We start from the raw sequence: 25,011 nt of genomic DNA, 5'->3' as shown, positions 1-25,011 counted from the left end.
CACTTCTTACGCTGCTGATCAACATTAAAAGTTTACCGGGCTCACACTCTACTAGTATTACCCCTTTAAGACCTTTAAGACATCATTTGTGTCATTTTAAGATTTCTTTGGCTATTCAAAAATAGCAGATCTACAAGATTCGGTGCCGCGCTATGAGCTTGTATATCTGCTATTTTTGAATAGCCAAAGAAATCTAAAATTAGAGATGTGTTCCCGGTTTGAATGGGTTAAGACTGTACAACCCCTCCTCTGGTAATTGTAATTGTTTTAGATGTCCATCTATACATGTCTTTCTGGTCTGGTGTGAGGTGCTCCGCAGATTGCACTGCTCATAGGTTGAGCTGCGTCTTTCCTGGTTTGTCATTGGTGTGTGGTGCTTATTGGCCCGCCTATACTGGACTGGTCCAGATTTGCATGGTTTTTGACATCGTGTATTCCGGTAGTGCTCAGCTGTGTTTGGCATGGTTTCTTCTTACATTTCTTCAGAATACATGATGTCTTTGCTTTTAACACCAGAGGTAAAAAAAAAATCAGCTTTAGGTTGCTCTTTAGACAGTGGCAGGGGGTGGGAACAGGCAAGCCTAGCAACAGGAGGCACTTCTGCTCTGTTATGCCAGAGATTAGAGAGACAGATAGTTGAATGTGGTTTTGGAATTAAGAGTGACCTCATTGGGGAAGCATGGTGATGGACCCTGCCAAGCCACACCAGCTGTGTGTGGCCCAAAGAACCGGACGGGACAGCTTGATCTGTTGGCCTCCTGTGGCCTGTGGGATGTTTGGCTCAGTAGTATTAAGGGCCAGACAGGCAATACAAAAGAAAAAGATAAAACAATAAAATGCACAATACCGTGCATGGAGGCAAGTGGGGAAATACAGGCCACGCCCACCCAAAGTCAATTATAAAACCTCCTACAGTATGCAACTGTGCACTAATGCAAACAGAAGCAAACACCTGTTATCCATGTTGGAATGGAGCTTTGCCTTGAAGTACTGAAATGTACCAAAAGGGGGCAAAAAAGAGCTACAAAGCAAGACAAAGACACACAGACATTACAGGACTTACAGACAGACACTACATTTAACATAAACAAGTTAACTAACTTGAGCCCTATATACTTTGTCGTAAGAATAGACTAATTATTCTTAGAATTAAGAATAGTGAAAATAGCCGATCTACAAGCTTACATGTCACATTGCAACACATTGTGAACTTGTAGATTAGTCCTTTTTAAAATTGCTTTTGACAATTTTGGACAAATTCGGCCTATTATGACATTAGGGAGGCCAGGTTGAAAGTGGTTGATTTATGAATTAGTTTAAATGTTAATAAGTAAGAGATAGAGAAATGTACAGACATTTTTCCCCCCACTGACTCAAAAACAGGCAATAGTGATAGTTCTGTGCCGTGGGAATGAGCTCATCCTGTTCTACCTGGACCGGTTGAACATTAACAGCTGAGTAACCTGAATGAAGATGTTTGCAAGGTTAGGCCATGCGACATGCGACGCTGGGCATGCAGGCATCTGCAACATGCATGACAGGACAGGAATGTAAATGACAAAACTCCCTGACAACTCAAGGGAGACTGCCTGCTACTGTGGTGTGTGTGAGAGAGAGAGAGAGACAGAGAGACAGAGAGAGTATATGTGTTTTACCTGTGCCTGTGTGTTTTGTGGCTCGTCAACGACAGGACATCATGATCTGAGGACAAGGCCACTTGTGAGCTGTACCGCCTGTTCTCCTCTGGCTTCTTAACTGTGAGAGAAGGGACAGTCTGGTTAGTTCTACAGCCAAGCACACACACACACACACACACACACACACACACACACACACACACACACACTATAAAACCACACTCAAAATTACATGTGCAGTGGTTACAAATGAACATATCTGAATGTGAGCAGCACACACACAGTTAAGATGTAGACAAGTGACACTGTATTCAACACCAACGCATGAGAAATGGGATCAGAAGAGGTTAACAGTGACTAATGTGTAGGCATTATCTCGAGAGATAAGCCCTCTGTTGGTGTCTGACACGATGCAAACAGCTTCACGCTCCACACCCAACAAGTATCAAATCATATGCTAATTTAATATATGAAACAAAACACAAGGTCAGAATGGCTGCCTTTGAGGATGTGAAAAGCCTTGAAGTTTCTTAAGAAAACATGAGTCATTTTTTTACTGTAAGCGTTGTTTTCCTGGCTACTAGGCAGTTTTGAAGGTGTTCAGCCACGTCAAATGAAATTTGTCATTCATGTTTTGTCCATGAGCTTCACAATAATGAACAGTGGCCTTAAAAATGCCACATTTATAAATCTGCTTTAAAATCTACGACCTCTTTACACTGACAGGAGGAAAATGTACAGATATTGCCATACTACTATTCTCGTCGGAGGCTAGGTAGCATGAGAGGGGTCGCTCTGTGTGGACGGAGCCATTCTCGCAAATTGCTGGATCGATCAGTGCCAGATTTCTTGTGTACACTGACATTAGACTGACTTTGTACCTCCATATATTTTATTAACGTAATTTAACTTAAATTGTACAGTGGAAGTCAATGGGGCTCAGATTAGGCTGAAAACGTATCCAAAGGAGTCATACGTCATAGACAAAAACATCCTACTTTTCACCCCTACAGATCCGTCTATAAACACACATGACACCTGAATTTCCCCCTGGCGATCAATTAAGGTTTGTCTTATCTTATCTTAAACCAGTTACAATTCTTTAGTACTATGTTATTTATGACCAGTGTTATTTCAGTACTATACTCAATTTTTTTTCTCAAACCTGTATAATACTGTAACTGCAGTCGTATAGGCTATGTATATAAGGAAGAAATATCTGCACACAGTAAATTAAGCTCACAATATTGGTCAATAACATCATAGCTCCAGGCTTATACTACGTTGTTTTTGGCCCCAGTAATTGTGATAACATTTTGTAAGGCTGTTAATTGGCAGCCGTAGCTGAATGGGTACTTCTGGGAAGTAGAAAGGCGTCTGGTTCGACCCTTGGCTCACCCGGTCAGCGTGTCAGTGTCCCTGAACAAGACACTTAAGGCCCTAACAACTGCCGCCATGCGCTAATCTGAGCCATCTAAGCAACCATCTGCTGGGTAAATAAGGGAAAGCAATTCCTTAATTTATTATACCATGCATCTGATCCTGTTCAGTTGTAACTACCTCCCAGTCTGATGCATACCAATACGCTTGGGGATACACTTGGGGAAATCAAAATGTACTGCTCATTGATAAAAACCAATCCTGATACCATCTCAATATGAAGGACACCCTAAAGTCTTTTCTTTTTTCATAGAGTAGAGAATTTGCCCCTGTGTTGGAAAGTAATGATAATGATTTAATATATTGTAATAATAATAATGTGTGATTGTAACAAAATCCCAAAGGCACACGTGGACTTGTCTCACGGCACACTGTTTGGGAACCACTGCTGTATACAATCAATAACAGTTAAATCCTTTCTGTTACAGCAGTGTTATGTGACCAGCTTTAGCTAAGTCTAGCCAAGTTGTGAAACGTACATCACGGAACCCCCATCCAGCTAGATTATGCATAGACACAATTATTATCCCAAGCAATAGCAATAGTAGCTATTATTCTAATGAACTGGTACAACATTATCTTGCCGTCACCTTGACCTGATTAAACCATGTAAACTAAGTTAAAACATGTCACTGCTCAGTAAAGCCAATTTGTATTTTCTCTGAGAATGTAGTCTACTGTGACTTCACTACACTGCTTTCAGTTTAACCCATTCAATCCAGGAAAGCATCTCTGTCATTTTAGATTTCTTTGGCTATTCAAAAATAGCAGAAATACAAGCTCATAGCGCAGCACTCGGTGAGCTTGTAGATCTGCTATTTTTTTTTTTATCGTGAAAATGTTTGCAAATCTTTGAATATATATATATATATATACACACGTTTTAACTGTGCTTCTGGGGGTCCCTGGAACAACATATTTTGAGATGGGGGTCTGCGGCCAAATGCATATCATTTTGGGGGTCCATGACATAGCAACATACTGTTAGCATTTAGAAAACATTCTTAGATATGCATTTGGCCACGGACCCCCATCTCAAAATGTTTTGTTCCAGGGACCCCCTGGTTCATAACGCGGCACTCGGTGCCGAGCTATGAGCTTGTAGATCTGCTATTTTTGAATAGCCTAAAGAAATCTAAAATGACACAGATGCTTTCCCGTTCTTAATGGGTTAACCCATTAAATGATCTACACCATGAATTTTTTTTTAGTTGTAACTGAAAAAACGGGAGGGATTGTACCCAACGTGACGTCACGTTCGGGTGAAAATCAGTTTGGTCTGTTTTGAGACCAATTTACAGAAAACCCCAGATATGCTGTGAAAGCCTGAGTGTTCAAACTGGGATGTTTTTTGGGATAGAAGAGAGGTAGGGGAGACCAAAAACACACAAAAAAAGAAGGAAAAGTTCAAATTCATGGTGTAGTCCCTTTAAGACCTGAAGCCGATTCTAAATCAGTAGTTTTCTGATTTTTCTTTCAAGATTTTTCTAAATGTTCCAAAATAGCAGATGTACAAGCTCGCAGTGCGGTACTAAGTGACGTGCTGTGAGCTTGTATATCTCCTATCTTTGAATAGCCAACGCTAAAATCTAAAATGACACAGATTATGCTTTCCTGGTTTTAATGGGTTAAACCTGCAATCCATCACTTTTACGGTATGTCCTACCCGGGGTGCGAACCCGAGTCTCCTGCGCACGTGCCAAAATTTCTACTGTTGATCTATAACAGAAAGTCCCTTTGGGTAGAGGATATATTGCAATTTTGACCTTTATGCAATATCTCTTGTCAAGAGGACCATAGGATGTACATTTCTCAACAGAAAAGCAGGCAGACCAACTACAACGACCGCAGTTATGTCGACGTTTTATTCACTCAAATGCTATGGATTTAAACTGAAAATCTGAAGTACAACAGAACACTGTGCTACATGATGTATGCCTCATAAACCCTAATCTAAACACTAGGTTATGTACCTTGTCTGTAGTCTGGGTCAGAAGACGTCACCGATGGACTCTCGCTGGAGGAGCTGTAGTCACTGTGATATCTCTGGTGGCCGTGGATAGGATCTGAGAAAAGACAACCACACAGCAGTGCATGAGTTAGGAAAATAATTCAGTTTGATCATAGAACAACTTCATTCATATAGGATCGCTCTGACTCTTATTTCCATTTCCAATTATTTATTTTCATTTTCTGACAACCATTAAGTTTCTTAAAAAGTAAATAAATAATGCCTTGAATTGTTTTTTTTTGCACAGAAGTTCCCTTGTTGCTGCTGACCCAAAATGGTGATCTTAGAACGGGTATAGAAGAGCATATCTCCTCCATACATGTGGTGCCGTCAGTCCTCTTCTTTTCACCCGACGGTGCCACTCATTCACCAAGCGTTACTTGAAAGTGTTCATTTAACCACTTTCAACCTGGCATCCCTATTTTCGGTCATTACATTCTAGGTGAAAACTTTCCAAATGGTTCACAAAATGTAAATGAACTTTTTTGCCATTTTTCAACATGGTGTCATTTCTGTTGACATGGTCCGTGTCTCAGACAATTATTTTGATCAATAATTTGAGATCACGATTATTTTTCACGTTTATTCATTGAGTTTAGTTTATTGCAGTCATATAAACATAACTCTGCTTTCACATTCATTCATGGTCTGCTACTGTCCAATCCTGCTAATGTACTGTACACTTAAGTTTTTTATCAAAAAAAAAATTGGTCTCCTAATTCACCTAAATTCTGTGCATCTCAGAATAAATACCAAAACTTAATCACGGTTTATATTCACTTCAGTGCATGTCCTGATCCTATAAGCAAAACATAAAGTCTTCCACTCCATTCATTGTACCTGCATGGATGTGAGTAAAACTCTTCAACGTCGTTCAAGTTGACGTTTATAACATCGGCTGGTAAACAGCGCAACTCTGTACATTTTAATATACTTCGCCGTACGAAGGTGCCACATGCCGAAAATAGTCGCTCTAAACGCTTACAAAGCGTTGCAAGCTTGTAGATCTGCAAAATGTGGTTGCGCGACACCATCGTACAACGAAGCATAAATAACAGCCTGCAGTGGGTGAGGCAGGCCGTAGCTTTGTACAGAGAGGGAGAGAGACAGCGCATGGATGGAAGGCTGAATACATCACTTCCAAGCCAGTACTTCCACATTCAGGTTATCAATATCCCTGTGAATGTGTGAGAATGTGTGAGACCCTGTGAATGTGTGAGAATGTGTGAGATCCAGACAACCCCCATTGAAATTCAGGCCCTGAAGCCAGTAGTTTAGGAAGTGCTTGACTTTGACTGCAGCGGAGTGTTCTATGGCACACATCTTAAATGTCAATTATCGAACGAACATTTTCGTTTCATTGTGGGAAGCCAAGATGGTGATCGCGATAGAGATTAATTGTGCCGCCCGAGCGGCTGTTTGGTAATCAGAAGGTTGCTGGCTCGTACCCATGTCGGCCTGGTCCATGTATCGAAGTGTCCCTGAGCAAGACACTAAACTGCTCCGTGGGCATTGTATTAAGTGAACTTTCCCATTGCTCCTAATAGTTAGGATGGGTTAAATGCAGGGGACACATGCCACACATTTGTACAAGTACAGTGACAAACCCCCCGCCCCAACCCAACCCCCACACACACACAAAAACAACAACTGAATGGGACTGAATTATTATCTATAATTGCTTTCTACATAAGGTTGAAAATGGGTGAAATGTTCCTTTAAGTGGTTAACCAAGTGTAAAAATGATAATGGAACGGTAACACTTTCACTGCAATTAACCAATTATTTCAACCTTTAACTGGGTAAAGGTTAAGTAAGTCAAGCCTTCTTCTCCCTTGTTCAACGAACTTGAAAGTCCGGCTCCCGAGTATGAATCGCACCTACATAGCTCGGATAAATGGCATTCCCTAGTCATTACTCAGAGACTTGGCTTCATAGATGCTCTTTTGTAACAACTGGTTTCACCCCTTTATATTCCGTCTCTGTAAACATCCGAAGTAAGCTGCATTATGTGTGTCATCAGTAGCAATGAGGAGGACTGGTCTTGTCCCGTCAGCTGTCACCTGAAAGATGTCATTGTTCGTCAGTAAGTCCTCTGAGGCGTCATTGTTAGTCAGAAATTCCTTGGATGAACAGTGTTACATGTATTACAGGTAATATGTAGTACCCGACCAATATATTGCCTTGGCTGATCAATTCTCCATTATTTTCTTTTTTGACATTAGTAACTATCAGCAGTTCTGCAGCAGATGTGTCCCAGATCATTTTTAAAGTATAAAAATAATAATATATCTATATAATTTTTGTTGCCTGAACTGCTAGACTACTAAAATAGCAGTTTAAAAAGTTCCGTTCATACGTGTATTTACTTGTTTGCTTGTTCATTGTATAATTAAAGTTAAATGTTATTTTAATATTAAGTTTAATAATATTAAACTTAATATTAAAAGAACATTTAACTTTATACTTAGTTATTTGTGTTTATTTTTTATATATTTCTAACTTACAATCATTATAAATGTTTTCAAATAAATGGACAAATACATGTTTTTCTAATTGATTACAACATTTTGTGCTTTTTGCAAAATGTCGGCCAAAATATGGTTCATCTGGATGACGAGTCGTGCTTTCTGTGTGCTTTAACTTCACACACAAAAAGTAACGTAGGCGCACCAACACACATGTAAGTCCAGAGAAACAGAGACATTTGTTCATACTCACATTCACATGCACAGATGTCTGCATGCACACACATGCATACAAACACACACACACACACACACACACACACACACACTTGACCTTGTGAAGGAGTTGAGAACTGGGTCATTTAAATGTAATCAAATTAAATCAATTGCCTGTTATTTAAGAGTAATATTTGACACAGGAAAGCTTCCCGATACAAAACATGAATGAATCTAAAAATAAGCTTTGGTCAGGAACATCTGCATCTTTCACCAATCATCGAGGATCGGTTATGTGCTGCCCCAGTCTAAAAGACAAACCTAACCAATTCAGTTTCAGTTTCACCCAGCAGCTAATGGCTTCTCAGATGAGTCATGATGAGCGAAGGGGAATTTATATTCCATCGTACAACGGTGTCGCTCACCGCAAATAGCAGATATACAAGCTAACAACGCGTCACATCTGTGACGCGTTGTGAGCTTGTAGATGCTATTTCCGGTATTAGGAATACTAGATCTTGTTCTTGAGTGGAGACCATCTGATTCTGTGCAAGTTAAATGCACATCACAGAACCTGCTTAATATGGGCACTTGGGTGGCGCAGGGCTAAAGTACGTGTCCAACACCGCGAAGGCTAGGGCAGTGGTTCTCAAACTTTTTCGTGCCAAGGACCCCCAAATTGATATGTATATATGTGGCCGCGGACCCCTACCTGAAAATGTGTTGTGCCAGGGACCCCCAGAAGCAAAGATTTAAAAATGTTCGCTTTAAAGAATATATATAATTTGTACACATCTTCACGATTTTTCAAAAATAGCAGACCTACATATAATATGGATAAAGGAGTCAAAATGATTGTGACACTTTATTAACCAATTTTGCTGGGGACCCCCCGGTACCCCCCCAATAACCCCTGGGGGTCCCCAGACCCCACTTTGAGAACCAATGGTCTAAGGGTTAGAATCCACAGCTGTGCATCCGGCTTGGCCAAGCTCAATACAAAAACAACTGGCCGTGTTTGGGGGGGAGGAAAGCCAGGTGGAAAGGAGGGTGATCTTTGTCGCTGCACTAGCGTAGGAAGGAGACGCTATGCCCTAATGGTGGGTGCTCCTCACTGGCAGGTGAGCCAGTAGGGTACAAACACAGATGTGTGAGAGGAGATTTAATTGTTATGACGACCAAATTGGGAGAGCAAAAAGGGGTAAACTGGCTACTGTAAATTTTAAGAAGGAAATTAATAGAAATATTACTCCATCAGACGAAAATACAACTATTCAGTAAATATTATGAAACAAAGACAAGCATTCACATTATGGTTTAGCAAATATTAGAAATATTTACATGACACAGACATCACTACAGCAATTATTTCATTACATTAATTCGATTAACTGTCTCACACACCCCAAAGAATGATGATCAAACATTGTTGTTGTTGTTGTTTTTTAAATCAAACTGCCGTGCAAGTCAGCCAATCAAGGAAGGGAGGGCAGGAGTAAAATGAATGGTGCATGACAGTGAAGGAGAACTAAAGCACTGGTTTAGTCATCACTGGTTGTTGGTCAATCCCAGTTCCCCCAGGGGAGGAGTCCTAACCACCCACACACTCACCATGCTAACCTGGAATAAACATTTCAACATGAGCTTACACCGCCTACCCTTAAGGCACAGAGGAGAGGAATGAGGGAGGGAGGGAGGGAGGGAGGGAACGAGAGAGAGAGAGTTCAAATGAACACACATACTGTAAAGATGATCGTCTGTTGTACTCCTGCCTGTTGTCGGTTTGTGAATATGATTATTGGCAAGGAGGAAGCAGAACATCAGAAGCAGCAGCTCGACAATGGTAAAATTGGCAAAGGATTAATGGCCGAATTAACAGCTAATTCACGAGAAGGCATCAACAGCGCTCCTGCTGAGCAAACTATTCTTCCACATAATAGTCAGTAAATGCGCGCACACACAGATCTTGAGAGAGAGAGAGACAGAGAGAAAGGAGCAGAGAGAGAGAGAGCGAGAGACAGACAGACAGACAGACAGACAGACAGACAGACAGACAGCGACAGACAGAGAGCGAGAGAGAGAGAGAGAGAGAGAGAGAGAGACAGACAGACAGAGATAGAGAGGGACAGACAGAGACAGAGACAGACAGACAGAGAGGGTACAGAGAAGGATGTTAGTCATTATCAGCAGTTGTTTCATCTACTATATTATACTATAGCCTTCATCAGCAATAAGCCAGGGGCTCATCCAATGATTTAACACTCCAACTGCTTTCCAAGTGGTCTCTCTACGTTGGCTCCATCTCATTCTGGAGAGCCACAGAGCAGCACAACAACAAGAGATCTTTCTGATGCATTGCAAATGCCTCATTTCCTTCTACATATCCTGTCTCTTCCATCACATTCCCTTGGTTCCTCGCTCTCTTCTCCTCCTCCTCCTCCTCCTCCTCTCAATGTTTATTTTCTGGAGAGATGCCTCTGTCTAAGCCTGATTTATATATACTTAGTAGTAGCAGTATAGCTGCCAGTGACGTTCACCAGAAATAGTAGATCTGAAAGCTCACAACTTGTCACGATGCGATGCACTGTGAGCTTATAGAGCTGCTATTATATATATATATAGTACATTTTTACTTTACTTAAGTATTTCTTTGTACACATTATACGTCTACTCCACTACATATATCTCAGAGGTAATATTGTACTTTTAACTCTCACTACAATTATTTGAAGATTTAGATTATGAACACAAAACATACATTAACTGATGAATTCTGCATCATGAGAACGTTTACATTTGGTACTGTAAGAAATGTAAGAATATTTTTTAAAGTGTCCTTTTGAATGCAGGACTTTTACTTGTAACAAACAGAGTATTTTTACATTGCGGTAACAAATCCAGAGTACTTTCTTCCACCACTGGCTATTTTCGGTATGTGCGACATGACGGGCGACCAAATATAAATGAGGTGTTACTCCCTCTCTAGGATTAGATAAACAGTCTGCAGTGGTGGAAAGTAACTAAGTACATTTACTTAAGTAAAGTTATGAGGTATTTGTTGTACTTTACTTGAGCATCTCCAATTTCCAATACTTTTACTTCTACTCCACTACATCTCAGAGGCAAATATTGTACTTTTACTCCACTACAATTATTTGAACACTTGAGTTACTAGTTACTTTGTAGATTTTGATTATTATTACAAAACATACATTAACCACTTCAGCCCTATATACATTTCGGCCATTTGAAAATAGCCGATCTACAAGCTCACAATGCGACGCATTGTGAGCTTGTAGATCAGCTATTTTCAAAATATTTGTATACATTTGAAAATGGGACATTCTGCATAATGAGTACTTTTACTTTTGTTACTTTAAGTACATTTTGATGCCAATACTTTTGCACTTTCACTCAAGTACATTTTGAATTTCCAGACGTTTTACTTGTAACAGACTATTTCAATATTGTGCAGTATTGATACTTTTACTTAAAGTAATAATGTGAGTACTTTTTTCCACCACTGTGACAGTCTGGCCTCTAAGGGCAGCTCCAGCTGAGAGGGGGGACACAAAGCTCAGACACTGAAGTTATTGACAGTCTGGTGGCCTCCGGGAGAGAGAGGAGGAAGAACTCCCACCAAAACATATGCTGAAGTGGATAATGACAGCTTACTGCAACTTAATGTTTCCGCCGTGTTTTGCCTGACTCAGCACAAAACTCCACACAATGTAGCTTTTGTACAAAAACTCATCTCAAGCGAAGATTGGGTGGGAAATAACAAATTGTACGACACTGCAAAAATCGTACATCTACTAATAGCTGAAGAACATTGTTGTTGTGCTTTTAGAATGACAAATAGCTTTAACCCATTAAGACCGGGAACGCATCTGTGTCATTTTTAGATTTCTTTGGGCTGTTTTTTTTTTAAGAAATCGTGAAAATGTGTGCAAATCTTTGAATATATATACATTTTTAACTAAAAACCTTACTTCTGGGGGTCCCTGGAACAAAACCATTTTCAAATACTGCACATTTATCATTTTGGGAGGTCCTTGACATGAAAAAATTTGAGCAGCACTGATATTATAGCAACTTTTTTCAAAAAAAAGATTGCCCAGAAGCAAAGATTTGAGTTGAGCTTTAAAATTCATGTATACATTCAAAGATTTGCACAAATCTTCAGGATAAAAAAAAAATAGCAGATCTACAAGCTCATAGCGCGGCACTTGGTGCCACGCTATGAGCTTGTAGATCTGCTATTTTTGAATAGCCAAAGACATCTAAAATGACACAGATGCGTTCCCGGATTGAATGGGTTAATGAGAAGAAGCAGACAAGAGTTCTTCAGGGGTTGCTCAGCTTGATAAAAAAAAACGCTCATGCTCACGACCGCAAGCTTCCAGCGAAGCTTCTTGGTCGTTAGCAAGCACCCAATTACTGTTATACCTGTGGCCTTTGAAGTTAACTAAACCAAACAGAAAAAAAGAAAGACTAGTATGAACATTTGGGGGGCTGTGCTTTATACTAGGCCCCTCCCCCTTCTGTTAGGACTACAGTATTCCAACACAAACGGTTCCTCCGGCCCAAACCAGCCCCAGAGCCGCATGACCCGCTGCCAAGCGCCGGAAAGTCCAATAACGTTTGGAATTCCCTCATCCGCTACACATGACTCCAATTACAGACTTTCAGGGTCTGCTAGGAAACTTTCTACAGACTGAGGCACCTTGGCACTAAAGAAAAAAGGGGATTGGGGAGGGGGTGGGGGTGGGGGCGAGTGAGTGAGTGGGAGGGTATAAACATGCACATGCACAGTGCACACACACACACACAGGGCAGAGAGAGGAAGACAGGAGCGAGCAAGAACTTAGGCACCGTGTAGCTGGAGGAAACCTGAGAGCATTGACCACTGCTGCGCCATCATTTTCCTGCAGAAAAGAACAGAAAAAAGTGAAGAGAGAAAAGAGAAGAAAGAATATTTGTGCCAAGTAACACATCTACGAGGCCCTGCGAATGGTCTGTGCTCAATTAGGCCCCATTCATACTGTTGCAGGACAGCCTCTGGGGGCGGAATATGAAAATATTTTGGTTCAAGCCATCATATTCAGACCCTTTTGTTTTAATGGAAGTGAACATTCCTTTGCATCAGCAGCGGGGTCTCTTAACTCATTGGCCGCCATTAACGCATTAATGCGATCTAATAAATAGTGCGCTTGGCCGCCAATAACGCATAAATGCGTTCTATTAAAAAAAAAAAAAAAAAAAAAAAAAGTTTTTTTTTCTTTTTTTTTTTTTTCGTTTTTTTCTTATTTTTAGACCCAAAGACCAAGGAGATATGATATATCAAAGATCTAGACTCCTATCCACTTCCTTGTTAACTTAAAACTTAAAAATTCTGTATCTCGGCTCCTGAGTACTTTTTGTTTTTCAATTAAAAATCTCTGGCAGCCAACAGCTAAAAATCTGAAATAACTCTGGCAGAAATACAGTTAATGTAGTCCGCTTTCTTATCTGTTGAAAACGATGAAATAATAGACAATGGGCCCGCATCCTTTCAAGGAGAGTCACTATTGGATGGGCTCCACACACACTCACTCGTCCACAAGGCGAGTCACTCTCTCTCTCTCACACACTCACACTCACACACACACACACACACACACACACACACACACACACACACACACACACACACACACACACACACACACACACACACACACACACGCACACACACGCAGTGGTGGAAACAAAGTAACATTTACATTTACTTAGTACTGTACTTAAGTAAAATGTTGAGGTATTTGTACTTTATTTGAGTATTTCCAATTTCCAATACTTTTACTCCACTACATCACAGAGGCAAATATTGTACTTTTACTCCACTACAATTATTTGAAAACTTTAGTTACTAGTTAGTTTGTAGATTTACAGCCCTATTATACATTTCGGCCATTTGAAAATAGACGATCTACAAGCTCAGATGCGACGCATTGTGAGCTTGTAGATCTGCTATTTTCTAAAGCTGTTTATACATTTCAAAACTTGAAATGTTACTTAAAGTAATACTAGGTAACGTTTTCAACAAAACTAAAGTTAAATTGTATATCTTTTGCGAGTGGCAAAAGTTTCACAACACCCACTCCGTGAATTTCACCCCCGGAAGCCTTTTATTTATATATTTTCTATTGAACGTGTACGGGGGGGACTTTCCCGGGAAAATGACGTTCCTGGCCAACGTCATGACGTCGTGGCCGACGTCCTCAGGAACTACCGCAACGGTTTCCTGTTTGGCCAGGAACTACCGCGCTATTAACAAAAAGGAACCTCACGCTGATTTTAAGATAATGTAGGATTGGGAGATCGAAAAAGAACAGAAAAAGAAAGCACAGCTCATGGTAACTAATGCTCCACTGGCTAAGAGAAACGATCCGTAGATAGTATAAAACAATTAAAAGATCGCTTTTTGAAACGCTTCCGGCTTCCGGTGAAAACGAATGGAATTCTGGGTAATCGAGGACTAGGGAAATTGTATGCAGTGACGGTAGTGACCAGCAGAGGTTGCTAAAAATCGTTATTTGTGATTTTGCATTGTACAACTTTAAGTACAGTGCACCACTGAATACCACACACACACACACACACACACTCTTTCTCTCTCTCTCTGGTGGGCTAGAATCTTCAGTGCGCGTCTCTCCTCTTCACACCCGCATAGTAAATACAAAAGAAAACCCAAGTGCGTCTGATTATAATCAGTTAGAGGGGAAGTAAAGGCAGAGAGAGAAGGAAGGCAGGCCTTTGCTGGGGATGAAAAGCCATACTGTCAGGGAAAGGAATGCCTTGGGTTGGTGGCTTGGTTGGTCAGAATTAAAAATAGCTGCCCAAAAAAAGCAGGGAGGGTGCAGTTATAGGAGGAAATGGAGAGACTGGGGAGTGTGGAGGAAGGAGAGAGGAGGAAAAGCAAGAAGAAGAAGAAGAAGGGTTGGATGACAGCAGTTTATGAGGCCATTCATCAAACCAGTGGTGTAAAGTAACTAAGTACATTTACTCAATTACTGTACTTGGAAGTACAATTTTGAGGTATTTTTTACTTTAGTGGAGTATTTCCAATACTTTTACTCCACTACATCTCAGAGGCAAATATTATACCTTTACTCCGCTACAATTATTTGAAAACTTTAGTTACTAGTTACCTTGCAGATATAAATTATTATATTATAAAACATACATGAACCACTTTAGCCCTATTTTATACATAGGCTATTTGAAAATAGACGATCTACAAGCTCACAAAGGGTCGCATCGCGACGCGTTGTGAGCTTGTAGATCGGCTATTTTCAAACATTTTAGTACTTTTACTTTTGTTACTTTTGATGCCAATACTTTTGTACTTCTACTCAAGTAACATTTGGAACACAGGCCTTTTTACTTGTAACAGAGTATTTTTATATTGTGGTATTGCTACTTTTACTTAAGTAAAAATATCTGAGTAGTACTTCTTCCACCACTGGTTAGGAGGAAATGGAGACTGGGGAGTGTGGAGGAAAGAGAGAGGAGGAAAAGTAAGTAAGAAGAAGAAGAAGGGTTCGGATGACAGCAGTTTTATGAGGCCATTCATCTAACAACGCGCTCTCCTCTCGTGTACGCCGTCCCCAGATGGCCCGCAGACACCGTACAAAATATTAACTGAGGATGTAAACATTATGTTCCACATGTGACTCGTTGCATATAGCCGGGGCTGTGCCTAAGAGGACTTTTCTGAGAATTCAGTTAAGCGCTCCAGAGTAGCTTACAGGCTACTTGACTGCGGACGGAGGAGCTGCTGGTGAGCTATTGGTTCACATGTTGGGGTTTTAAAAAGCGTGAGAATATCTCTGAATAATGCGTTTGTGTGCCTTAACTACATAAACCCCAGCGTCCCTAGTATTACTCAGATTTTCGGTGAAGAGATTTGGTGTAGAGGGGAAAAAAAAGGAGAGGACCAATTATAGACCCCTGGAGGACCCTGGTCAACTAAGTACTATATATAGGGTTGAATTGGTTAACCCATTAAGACCGGGAATGCATCTGTGTCATTTTAGATTTCTTTTGCTATTCAAAAATAGCAGATCTACAAGCTCATAGTGCGGCACAGAGTGCCGTGCTATGAGCTTGTAGATCTGCTATTTTTGAAAAATCGTGAACATTTCTTTGAATATATATATATTTTAAAGCCAACATTAGTAACTCAAATCTTTGCTTCTGGGGGTCCCTGGCTGGAACAAAATATTTTGAGATGGGGGTCGGCGGCCAAATACAAAATAAAATGAAAAGGTTTGAGAACCACTGATATACCGACATAGTTCTTTTCAAAAAACTGTTAGGATTTAGAAGAGATTTTGTAGAATCAGTGTATGTGTATATGTGTGTGTGTGCGTGTCCACAAAGAAAGAGACAGACTTACAGCATGTGTGACAGTTAGCAGCAGGTTAGAATAAAGCCTAACCTGTAATTAGAATCAGCTATTGGGAAACTTTGCAACCCCTGACTCATACATTCTGTCTAAACATTATTGCACCGCCTCCACCGATGGTGTTTCGTTCAAGCACAGCAGCCAGCTTTCATCCCACACAGCAGTTATTACACATGGACACAATAAAATGCAGAGTGTTAATTTAACGCTGAGAGTGTAACAAATTGACCTGTTGAGGTTCAACTTACACATTTTACCGTGTAACACTGAGTGCCTCTGTGCCAACATCGTCCTATCACACCGGTATCACATTAACCTCTCAGATAAGCTCACCTGACAGCGCCACACACACACACTATCTGTTTCCATTCAAACCGCCGTGGGTTCCTTCTATTTTGTTTAGACTGTACATATGTAAATAATACTTGAAAAGGTTAGCACTGATTTATGGAGGCAAACTAACTCGACGCTGCAACCCAGTGAACCACATGACAATAGTCAGGATGGATCAAATGAATATGATTGAAACTTCCAGTTCCTGAGGAGTTAAAGGGATAGTTCACCCCCAAAATGATTTTTTTTCTATGATTACACACCCCATGGAGACTTGAATTCATGGAGATTTTTTTGTTTTTGTCACATTCCTAAGCCAATAATTTAAAATGACAGGCAGTGGCTCCGGTAGGAGACTCAAATTGTCAACTTTGAGTCTCCTTCCGGAAACATTGGCATCTTTCTGTCGGTCATCAAATTATTGGCTTAGGAATGCAACAAAAACTAAAACAATCTCCATGAATTCAAGGCTTCGTGGGGTGTGTAATTGATACAAAGTAAGTCATCTTTTGGGTGAACTATCCCTTTAAGAAGTTCTGTGTTGATCTCTCAGGCCAGGCTCCCGGAGATGAACATACAAGATCTGACCATCAACATCACATAATAACTCAAATCAAAACAGTCTGAGCCATAAATAATATGTAATGTTACAGTCAGTCTACTGTAAGGAGCAGCGAACAAGGTTCTTAAGAGCACCTTGAAAACACTTCATGAAGTACTCACCATCTATCGCCTGCCTTAGTACCTGCAGCTTCCGTTGTCTCTCCTTGATCTTGTCATAAGCGCTGTTGAGGGCTGAACCAACAGATAGGGCCGAGTGGTAATGGGGCTTCCTGCTCTTTAGTCCACCAAACTCAGAGTACCGAGAAGCCCTGGACGCCTGCGTAGATGTCTTTTGCCTGCCAACGGAATGGGTGCTCAAGGCACTGCTGCCCCTACGCGCGTCCTCCAGTGCCCCGAAGCGCAGGGCGTCGGGGTCTATGCAAGCCAAATCCACAGAGGAGGCCCAATTCTTCTTGGCTTGGCTCGGCCCTAGATCTCCGCTGCGATAGGGTAAAGATCTCTGGTCTAGTTCCACAGGCCGTGCTCTTTGTTGATGTTGGATTTGCAGATGGGTGTGGGAGTGCTGGTGCTGGAGCGTGTGGGTGTGGGGTTTGGCGTAGAGGTCCGTGGGGAACTCCGACCCGGGGTTGTAGTCGGTCGGAGAGTATTGCGAGTCCGCCGCGGCCTCGTCCCCCTCCATGAGGTCCTGGATGGGCAACGAACCCATGGAGCGACTCAAACCCCGGTTCAAAGAAGCTTGCTCCTGAGTCCGAGCCCGGTAGCGTTCTAGGACCCTGGGTGCGGCACTTCTCCCTGAGAAGAGTGAAAGCATATCAAAATAATGAGCATTGTTCTCAACTTGCCGGATCATTGAGTGTCTTAGAATTGTGACAAAATAGAAAAAACTAAAAGCATTCATAATAGAACCATGGACATCCATAATTGACTCAAAGCACAGACTTAACAGCATTTAACAGGTTCTCAGCAGGAAAATAAATAGACTAAGTTACTTCATCAAAATCATTTCCCATAATAGTAAACCGATTGAGTGATCATCCGCAACAAAAACTTAAACTACAAATACAAGTGGATCCAATTTGTCAATTTGAAATGTATTAAACATGGACTTTTTTATCAATATCTTTTTTCACTTTTCTCCCAATTTAGTCATTATGCCAATTCCCCCGTGTAGTCCCTTTCACTGCTGATCCTTACTAGTTGGTCTTGTGGACGGTGTAGACAACCATGTGATTTCTCTAGTATAACTTGTTTTCATGTGACAGTGAGCTGTTTCATAACACATGCAGAGGAACACTATAATTCTTACTTTTGCCACCCGCTAAATAGGCACCCCCGACTTAGGCCCTACCCACCCGGCTTCCCACACACACGAACATGGCCAATTGTGTTCATCAGAACGCCCGGCCCAATTGGATTTCAATCCCAGTCTCCACGGTGGTGGGCACTGGGAAGGAACTTTACCCCCGCGCCACCCAGATGCCCGTAAACATGGATTTTAACTAAATCAGTGCAACACAATAAGGGCTTTCATCAGAGCAGTTATCATAGGCATGTCTTCTAATGATTAGAAGACATGCCTATGCTAGCAGTCTTAGATGACTTTGGTACTAGGCTAGGCAATTCCAGCATTGTCACACACAGCTGATAGGACTCCAGTCCCCTCTTCAGCCTTGACCCAACATACAGAGGAAAAAGGGCTCAGAGCACTTTTATTTTGAGAACCACCTAACATGTACCATAACTGTATTATTACTAGGGGCCAAAATGTCATCACCTTGCATTACAATTTACGACCCAGATGCTGCTAACCCAACTTCTAAATGACTTCTAAAATAATTATCTGGTTCAGTTTCCCATCTATCCAACCTCTTTGGACTAGAGATGGAGCCTCACAACAACCAGCCATTGATAGTGAATGAATTAAATTGAATTAAGTTAAATCAATTTGTAACGTAAACAAACCGCTGGACAATCACAAGCATTAATGTCAGCACTTCAGACTGTGTATCTAATTACAAATTAACCACTTAAGCCACTTCACACACACACAGCAAAAATAGCTGATCTACAAGCTCACAACGTGTTGCATGTGAGCTTATAGATCTGCTTTTTGTAACATTTTAGGATTTGTATTTATTCAGGTCTTTATTTTTTATATTTTTGCCTATAATTACATGGCAAAAAATAGGGATGCCAGGTCAGCGTAGCCGTCTGCAGCTGAGTGGGTAGAGAGGCCATCTGGTAGTTAGGACGCCGGTTGGCCCCCCCGCCATGTCTATGCGTCAAAGTGTCCCTGGGCAAGACACTTAACCCCAACTGAGGCGATGTATTAATACTGTCCACTGCTTCATAGTCAGGATGTGTAAATGCAGAAGACACATTTTGTGTATGGGCAAATGTAGAGTGACAAATACGCCAACAACAACTAAAAGGGGACTAAATTATAATATTTATAAAGGATGATCTAGGCATCTCGTCTTGAAACACTGTGCCACAGCCACTATACGAGACTGATGTGTGTGTATCAAAGCAAAATATGCTAGAAAGGTGCGCTCAGTAAGGCGCAAATCTCCATCATGTCCCAAGCATTTTGTTTTTGCTGTGGACATACACACCAGACAGACAGACACCTTCAATATGACCTTTTCTAGACAGTGAGAAAGCTTGAGACAGATATAAATGAAGAGAGACCACGAGAGTGCGAGAGACTCATGAATGGAGGTAGACGCTTGTAAAACATTGCACGTGGTCCTTTAATCTACAGAACAAAGCACGTCAGTTCTTTATGTACACGACATCAAAGAAATTCACTCTTCCAGGAACTCAGTGGAAACAGACCAGGAAGGAATAGATTGAAACAGAAAAATAAAATGTTACGGAACAAAACGTCTGACCTAAATTTCAGTTTTCGACTGTTTTGACTGAATTGTTGCCAGACGTTTGACAACCATTAGCATTGTGACGTTGCTGTCCTTAAGCAGGACAGATGTAGCAATGAGGCATAAAACATCTAGCACGAACAGAAGAAACAAAGACATAATTCTCCCAGCGACAATTAGCCCATTGAGACCGGGACCGCATCTGTGTCATTTTTAGATTGTTTTGGCTATTCAAAAATAGCAGATATACAAGCTCATAGCGCGGGTCCGAGTGCCGCGCTATGAGCTTGTAGATCTGCAATTTATTTATTTTTTCGTGAAAATGTGTGCAAATCTTTGAATAAATATATGTTTTAAGCAAACATTTTTAACTCAAATATTTGCTTCTGGGGTATTCTACAAATGTCTTCTAAATCCTAATAGTCTTTTTTTTTAAAAACTTTGTTTCTATATCTGGTGGTGGTTCTCAAACTTTTTCCATGTCAAGGACCCCCAACATTATGTGTATTTGGCCACAGACCCCCCATCTCAAAATATTTAGTTCCAGGGACTCCCCCAGAATCTACAAGCTTGTATATCTGCTATTTTTGAATAGCCAAAGAAATCTTAAAATGACACAGATGCTTCCCCAGTCTAAATGGGTTAAAGCTTGGAGCCACTGAACTACTAAGTGAGAAGAACCACTCCTTGGGAAGGAAAGAAAGACACTTCAGAACTGAGTAATACTCTCTTTGCATGTACTTTCCCTAGGGCTGGCTGGTGCTCAACCTGGAAAACAAAGCACTGACTGATACAAACAGCAGACCAGCAGCTTCAACTGGTGATTCCAAAATATGTATATCTGTAATCAATGCCATGCCGGGCCGCTTACATAACCAGAACGACGGCCATGTTTGTGTTCTGCTCTCCTTCTCCCATTGCCTGAGAGAAATATCCAAGAGTTCTCTCGAAAACCACTGGGAAGATTTGGTCATATTTTCCTAAATTAAATCCCACTCTGGGTTGCTGTGTGGTGCTTCATGTCTAGTTTCAGTTTCTTTTTTTCAAGTCAGACAGTCCAGAATATCCCGCCCCCGATTTTTTTTTCTCCTCGCTCTGAGCTAGATGCAGTGGTGTAAAGTAACTAAGTACATTTACTCAAGTACTGTACTTAAGTAAAGATTTGAGGTATTTTTACTTTTACTCCACTACACCTCAGAGGCAAATATTGTACTTTTATTAGTTACTTTGCAGATATAAATTATTACATTATAAAACATACATTAACCACTTTAGCCCTATTTTATACCTTGGCTATTTGAAAATAGCCGATCTACAAGCTCACAACGTGTCGCGACACGTTGTGAGCTTGTAGATCTGCCATTTTCAAATTTCAAGTACATTTTGATACCAATACTTTTGTACTTTTAAGTAAATCTTGAATTCCTGACTTTTACTTGTAACCGAGTACTTCTACATTGCAGTATTGATACTTTTACTTAAGTGAAGCATTTGAGTACTTTTTCTACCACTGGCTAGAAGGAGATGTCAGGACTGAGTTTAGGAAGGCCTCACAGCCAGCGTGGTAAAATGTACAAAGAGGCAAGAGAATGCGAACACAACTACTTTCTTTAAATTTAATTTGATAATTTCTTACCGGGTGCAAAGGTCTAGAGAAAATAATCATTTTACAATCAAGGAGAATACCAGCACTCACTGAAATATCCTTAAGGGTGCGGTCACAGCGAACTTTAATTCTGCCTATGGCAGCGGATTCTGCCAATGCTTTTCAATGGGAAATTAGCGTTTTTCTATCGCGGAAATACGCGAATGGCAACAAACCGCTCCGTTCCCATTGAAAAGCATTGGCAGAATCCGCCGCATAGGCAGAATTAAAGTTCGGCGTAACCCCACCCTGAGGCACTTTTATTTAGCTGGCACGGGCAGCATACAGGTTAACATCATGCGTTTTGGCACAAAAGCCTTTCTCAGCAAACGCTGGGTAAATATATTTGTGCCAAATCTTGCTGGCTGGGGTTTGCGGTAATGGTTTTCAACTGAAACAAGAGGTTTTGTTTGGTGAAACCCAAACACCTTGGGCTGGAACGGTCTATTGTGAGACGGACATGTAAATATTTGATATAACGATAACAATGTTCGGTGTGGCAAGAGCTCAGTTTCTCAGCGCTGCAACATGTCTGCCAAAACTTGTCAAAATATGCCATTTTACAACATAGGCTGGCAGAGATTTTCCAGAGCCATTGAGATGCATGAATCAACGACTTATTCCTGAATACATGAATTATAGATACATAAACCAATTCTGAAACTACAGCTCACCAGTGGTGTAAAGTTACTAAGTACATTTACTCAAGTACTGGAGTATTTCCAATTTTCAGTACTTTTACTCCACTACAATTATTTGAAAACTTTAGTTACAAGTTACTTTGTAGATTTGGATAATTATCAACATACATTAACCACTTGAGCCCTATATACACATTTTGGCCATTTGAAAATAGCCGATCTACAAGCTCACACGCATTGTGAGCTTGTAGATCTGCTATTTTCAAAAGATTTTTATACATTTGAAAAGTTGCGAAATGGGCCATTCTGTGTGACGAGTACTTTCTACTTTTTGTACTTTAAGTACATTTTGATACCAATACTTTTGTACTTTTACTTAGGTAAATGTTGAATTCCGGAACTTTTGCTTGTAACAGAGTTTTTCTACATTGAATAGGTAAGAAAACAATGTGAGTATCTTTTCCACCCTAAAGTAAGAACCATTCAGATTGCATGAAAAAAAAAAAACGGACCCATTGGTACTGTAGCACCAAACCAGGCCAGAATTTAGCTGAACAATAGGCGAGTCAAACAGAAGCATTATCTTCAAAACTCCCTCTGTAATGTTCTGACTTGTCCACAGGCCCACGCTATAGTCTGCCAGAGCTTCTCCCTGGGTGCTGACATCGACAAAACGCCAAGATAGCGTACTAGCAATCATGTACAATGTTCCTGGTCTGTATCCTAGCTAAACGCCTGATTTATCCTCAACAGAAGAAAATGTTATTTCTGTCACGGGACGCGACGCACAACACACAACACTGTTCTTGTTTCACAGCTCAGAAGTAATGGTCTATAGCAACGTAACTTGTATTAGGATCCCAAACACTTCTAATCCTGTTTACTAAACTAAAGCTGCTCATGTTGATCTGTGAAAAATGGGCCCTGATGTTTGCCACCACACCCCCTGTAACCTGTTCACACAAGTGGAAAGCAGTAACTTCTCATTACTTTTGTAGTCTCTCTAGCTTAACCACATGGACGCAGTGTTGATTTCGTCGACTAAAACTATGACAAAAAATGTTCGTCAACTACCTTTTTTTCATTGACGAAAACTAAATAAAAACTATTGACAATTTCGTCAACAAATAAAAACCAGACTAAAATGTCATTTTATGTTTGGTTGCGCTCGGGTGTTGCGCTCTGAAAATAGCACATCGACAAGCTCACAACGAGCTTGTAGATCTGCTATTTTCAGCATGCAACCAAGTGTAAAATCTGCCATTACGACACCACCAAGGCCAGCCAAAATACATTTTAGTCGACTAAATCAACTGTATATTTAGTCGACTATAATCTTATGATATTTAGTAGACTAAAACTTGACAAAAACTACAACTTTTCAGATGACTAAAATGTGACTGAAACTAAATAGTCAAAAGACTATGACTAAAAGTAAATCAAAATTTGCTGTCAAAATCAACACTGCCCTAGTGTACCTACACTGGGGGCGAACATTCGACAAAAATAGCCGATCTACAACACGTTGCAACGTGTTGTAAGCTTGTAGATCGCCTATTTTTGGCAAAGAAATTTGGTGTAGAGGGGAGGAGGGGGTCCAGTAAAGACCCCTGGGGACTACGATCAACAAAGTGTATAGGATTTAAGTGGTTAACCTTAACTCATTCAGTGCCACTGGACGTCTAAGACGTCCCAAAAAAAAGAAAAAATCTTTTATTTTATTTATTTATTTATTTTAGAGAAAAAAAATGTTCAGAACCCAAGATATGATGATTTGAAAATGTTCTGCTCCATTCACTTCTCGTTTAACTTCTTACTGAAAAAGGCGGTATCTGGGCTCCTAAGCACTTTTTTTTTTCAATGAATTTTGGCTCTGGCACTCAGAGCCAAACTGCCAGAAATAAGTCAGGCACTGAATGAGTTAACAACAAAATACAACATTTCCAAGAGGGTTCCTGCTCCCTCCGGATTTAAGACGGCTTTACAAACCCTGTTGTACATTGATCTGATCAGAGGCAGTGCTAGGGTTAGAGTTAGTTGAACCTGGTGAAACACTAAACTACTGTAACGATAGTCTCAATTACTTCCTCCCTTGTGCATACTTACAGTGGTGTAAAGTAACTAAGTACTAATTTACTCAAGTACCGTTAGTACTGAGGTACAATTTTGAGGCATTTTTACTTCACTTGAGTATTTCAAATTTACTACTCTACATCTCAGAGGCAAATATTATACTTTCACTCTACTAGAAATATTTGAAAACTTTAGTTACTAGTTACTTTGTAGATTTTGATTATTGTTACGGCAGAAATAGCAGATGTAACAGCAGATCTACAAGCTCATAGCGCGGCACTCGATGCCGAGTTATGAGCTTGTATATCTGCTATTTTTGAATAGCCAAAACAAATCTAAAATAACACGGATGCGTTCCCGGATTGAATGGGTTAACATGCAAAGAGCTCGACTAAAATCAAATCTTAGAAAATGACACACTCTGACTGAGCGATAAATATTTGACATGTACCTACGTACATCAGGATCAGGCTATATGTTCAGTAAAGAGTTATCCTATCCACAAGTTTCCTAGGGGGTTGTGGGCATCACTTTCCTGACAATTTGATCAGGTATCAGGGATCAAATCGACAGGAAGTGATGCGCGCAACACTCTAGGAAACTTGTGGATAGCTGTCTTGAATGCACTATAAGTCCTACCGCTCATCACTCA

General features: G+C 40.6%; 1 protein-coding gene across 6 annotated transcripts in view; it reads right to left on the bottom strand.

Annotated features, from left to right (window-relative positions):
- Positions 1-25,011, bottom strand: part of ptpn13 (protein tyrosine phosphatase non-receptor type 13) — an 87,639-nt gene that overhangs the window by 30,280 nt on the left and 32,348 nt on the right. For all 6 annotated transcript variants that reach the window (XM_080418680.1, XM_080418681.1, XM_080418682.1 and 3 more), the window contains exons 7-9: positions 17,281-17,913; positions 5,051-5,143; positions 1,656-1,755 (exon numbers count right to left, since the gene is read on the bottom strand). In XM_080418680.1, the coding sequence (XP_080274806.1) occupies positions 1,656-1,755; positions 5,051-5,143; positions 17,281-17,913 (826 nt within the window). The remainder of the gene's footprint in view (positions 1-1,655; positions 1,756-5,050; positions 5,144-17,280; positions 17,914-25,011) is intronic.

This window comes from Gymnoscopelus braueri, assembly GCF_963280865.1.
Source record: "Gymnoscopelus braueri genome assembly, chromosome: 22".
In the NCBI taxonomy this organism is placed as follows: domain Eukaryota; kingdom Metazoa; phylum Chordata; class Actinopteri; order Myctophiformes; family Myctophidae; genus Gymnoscopelus; species Gymnoscopelus braueri.
Note: the sequence above shows the minus strand (reverse complement) of the source record. Positions and strands in the feature narration are given on the sequence as shown.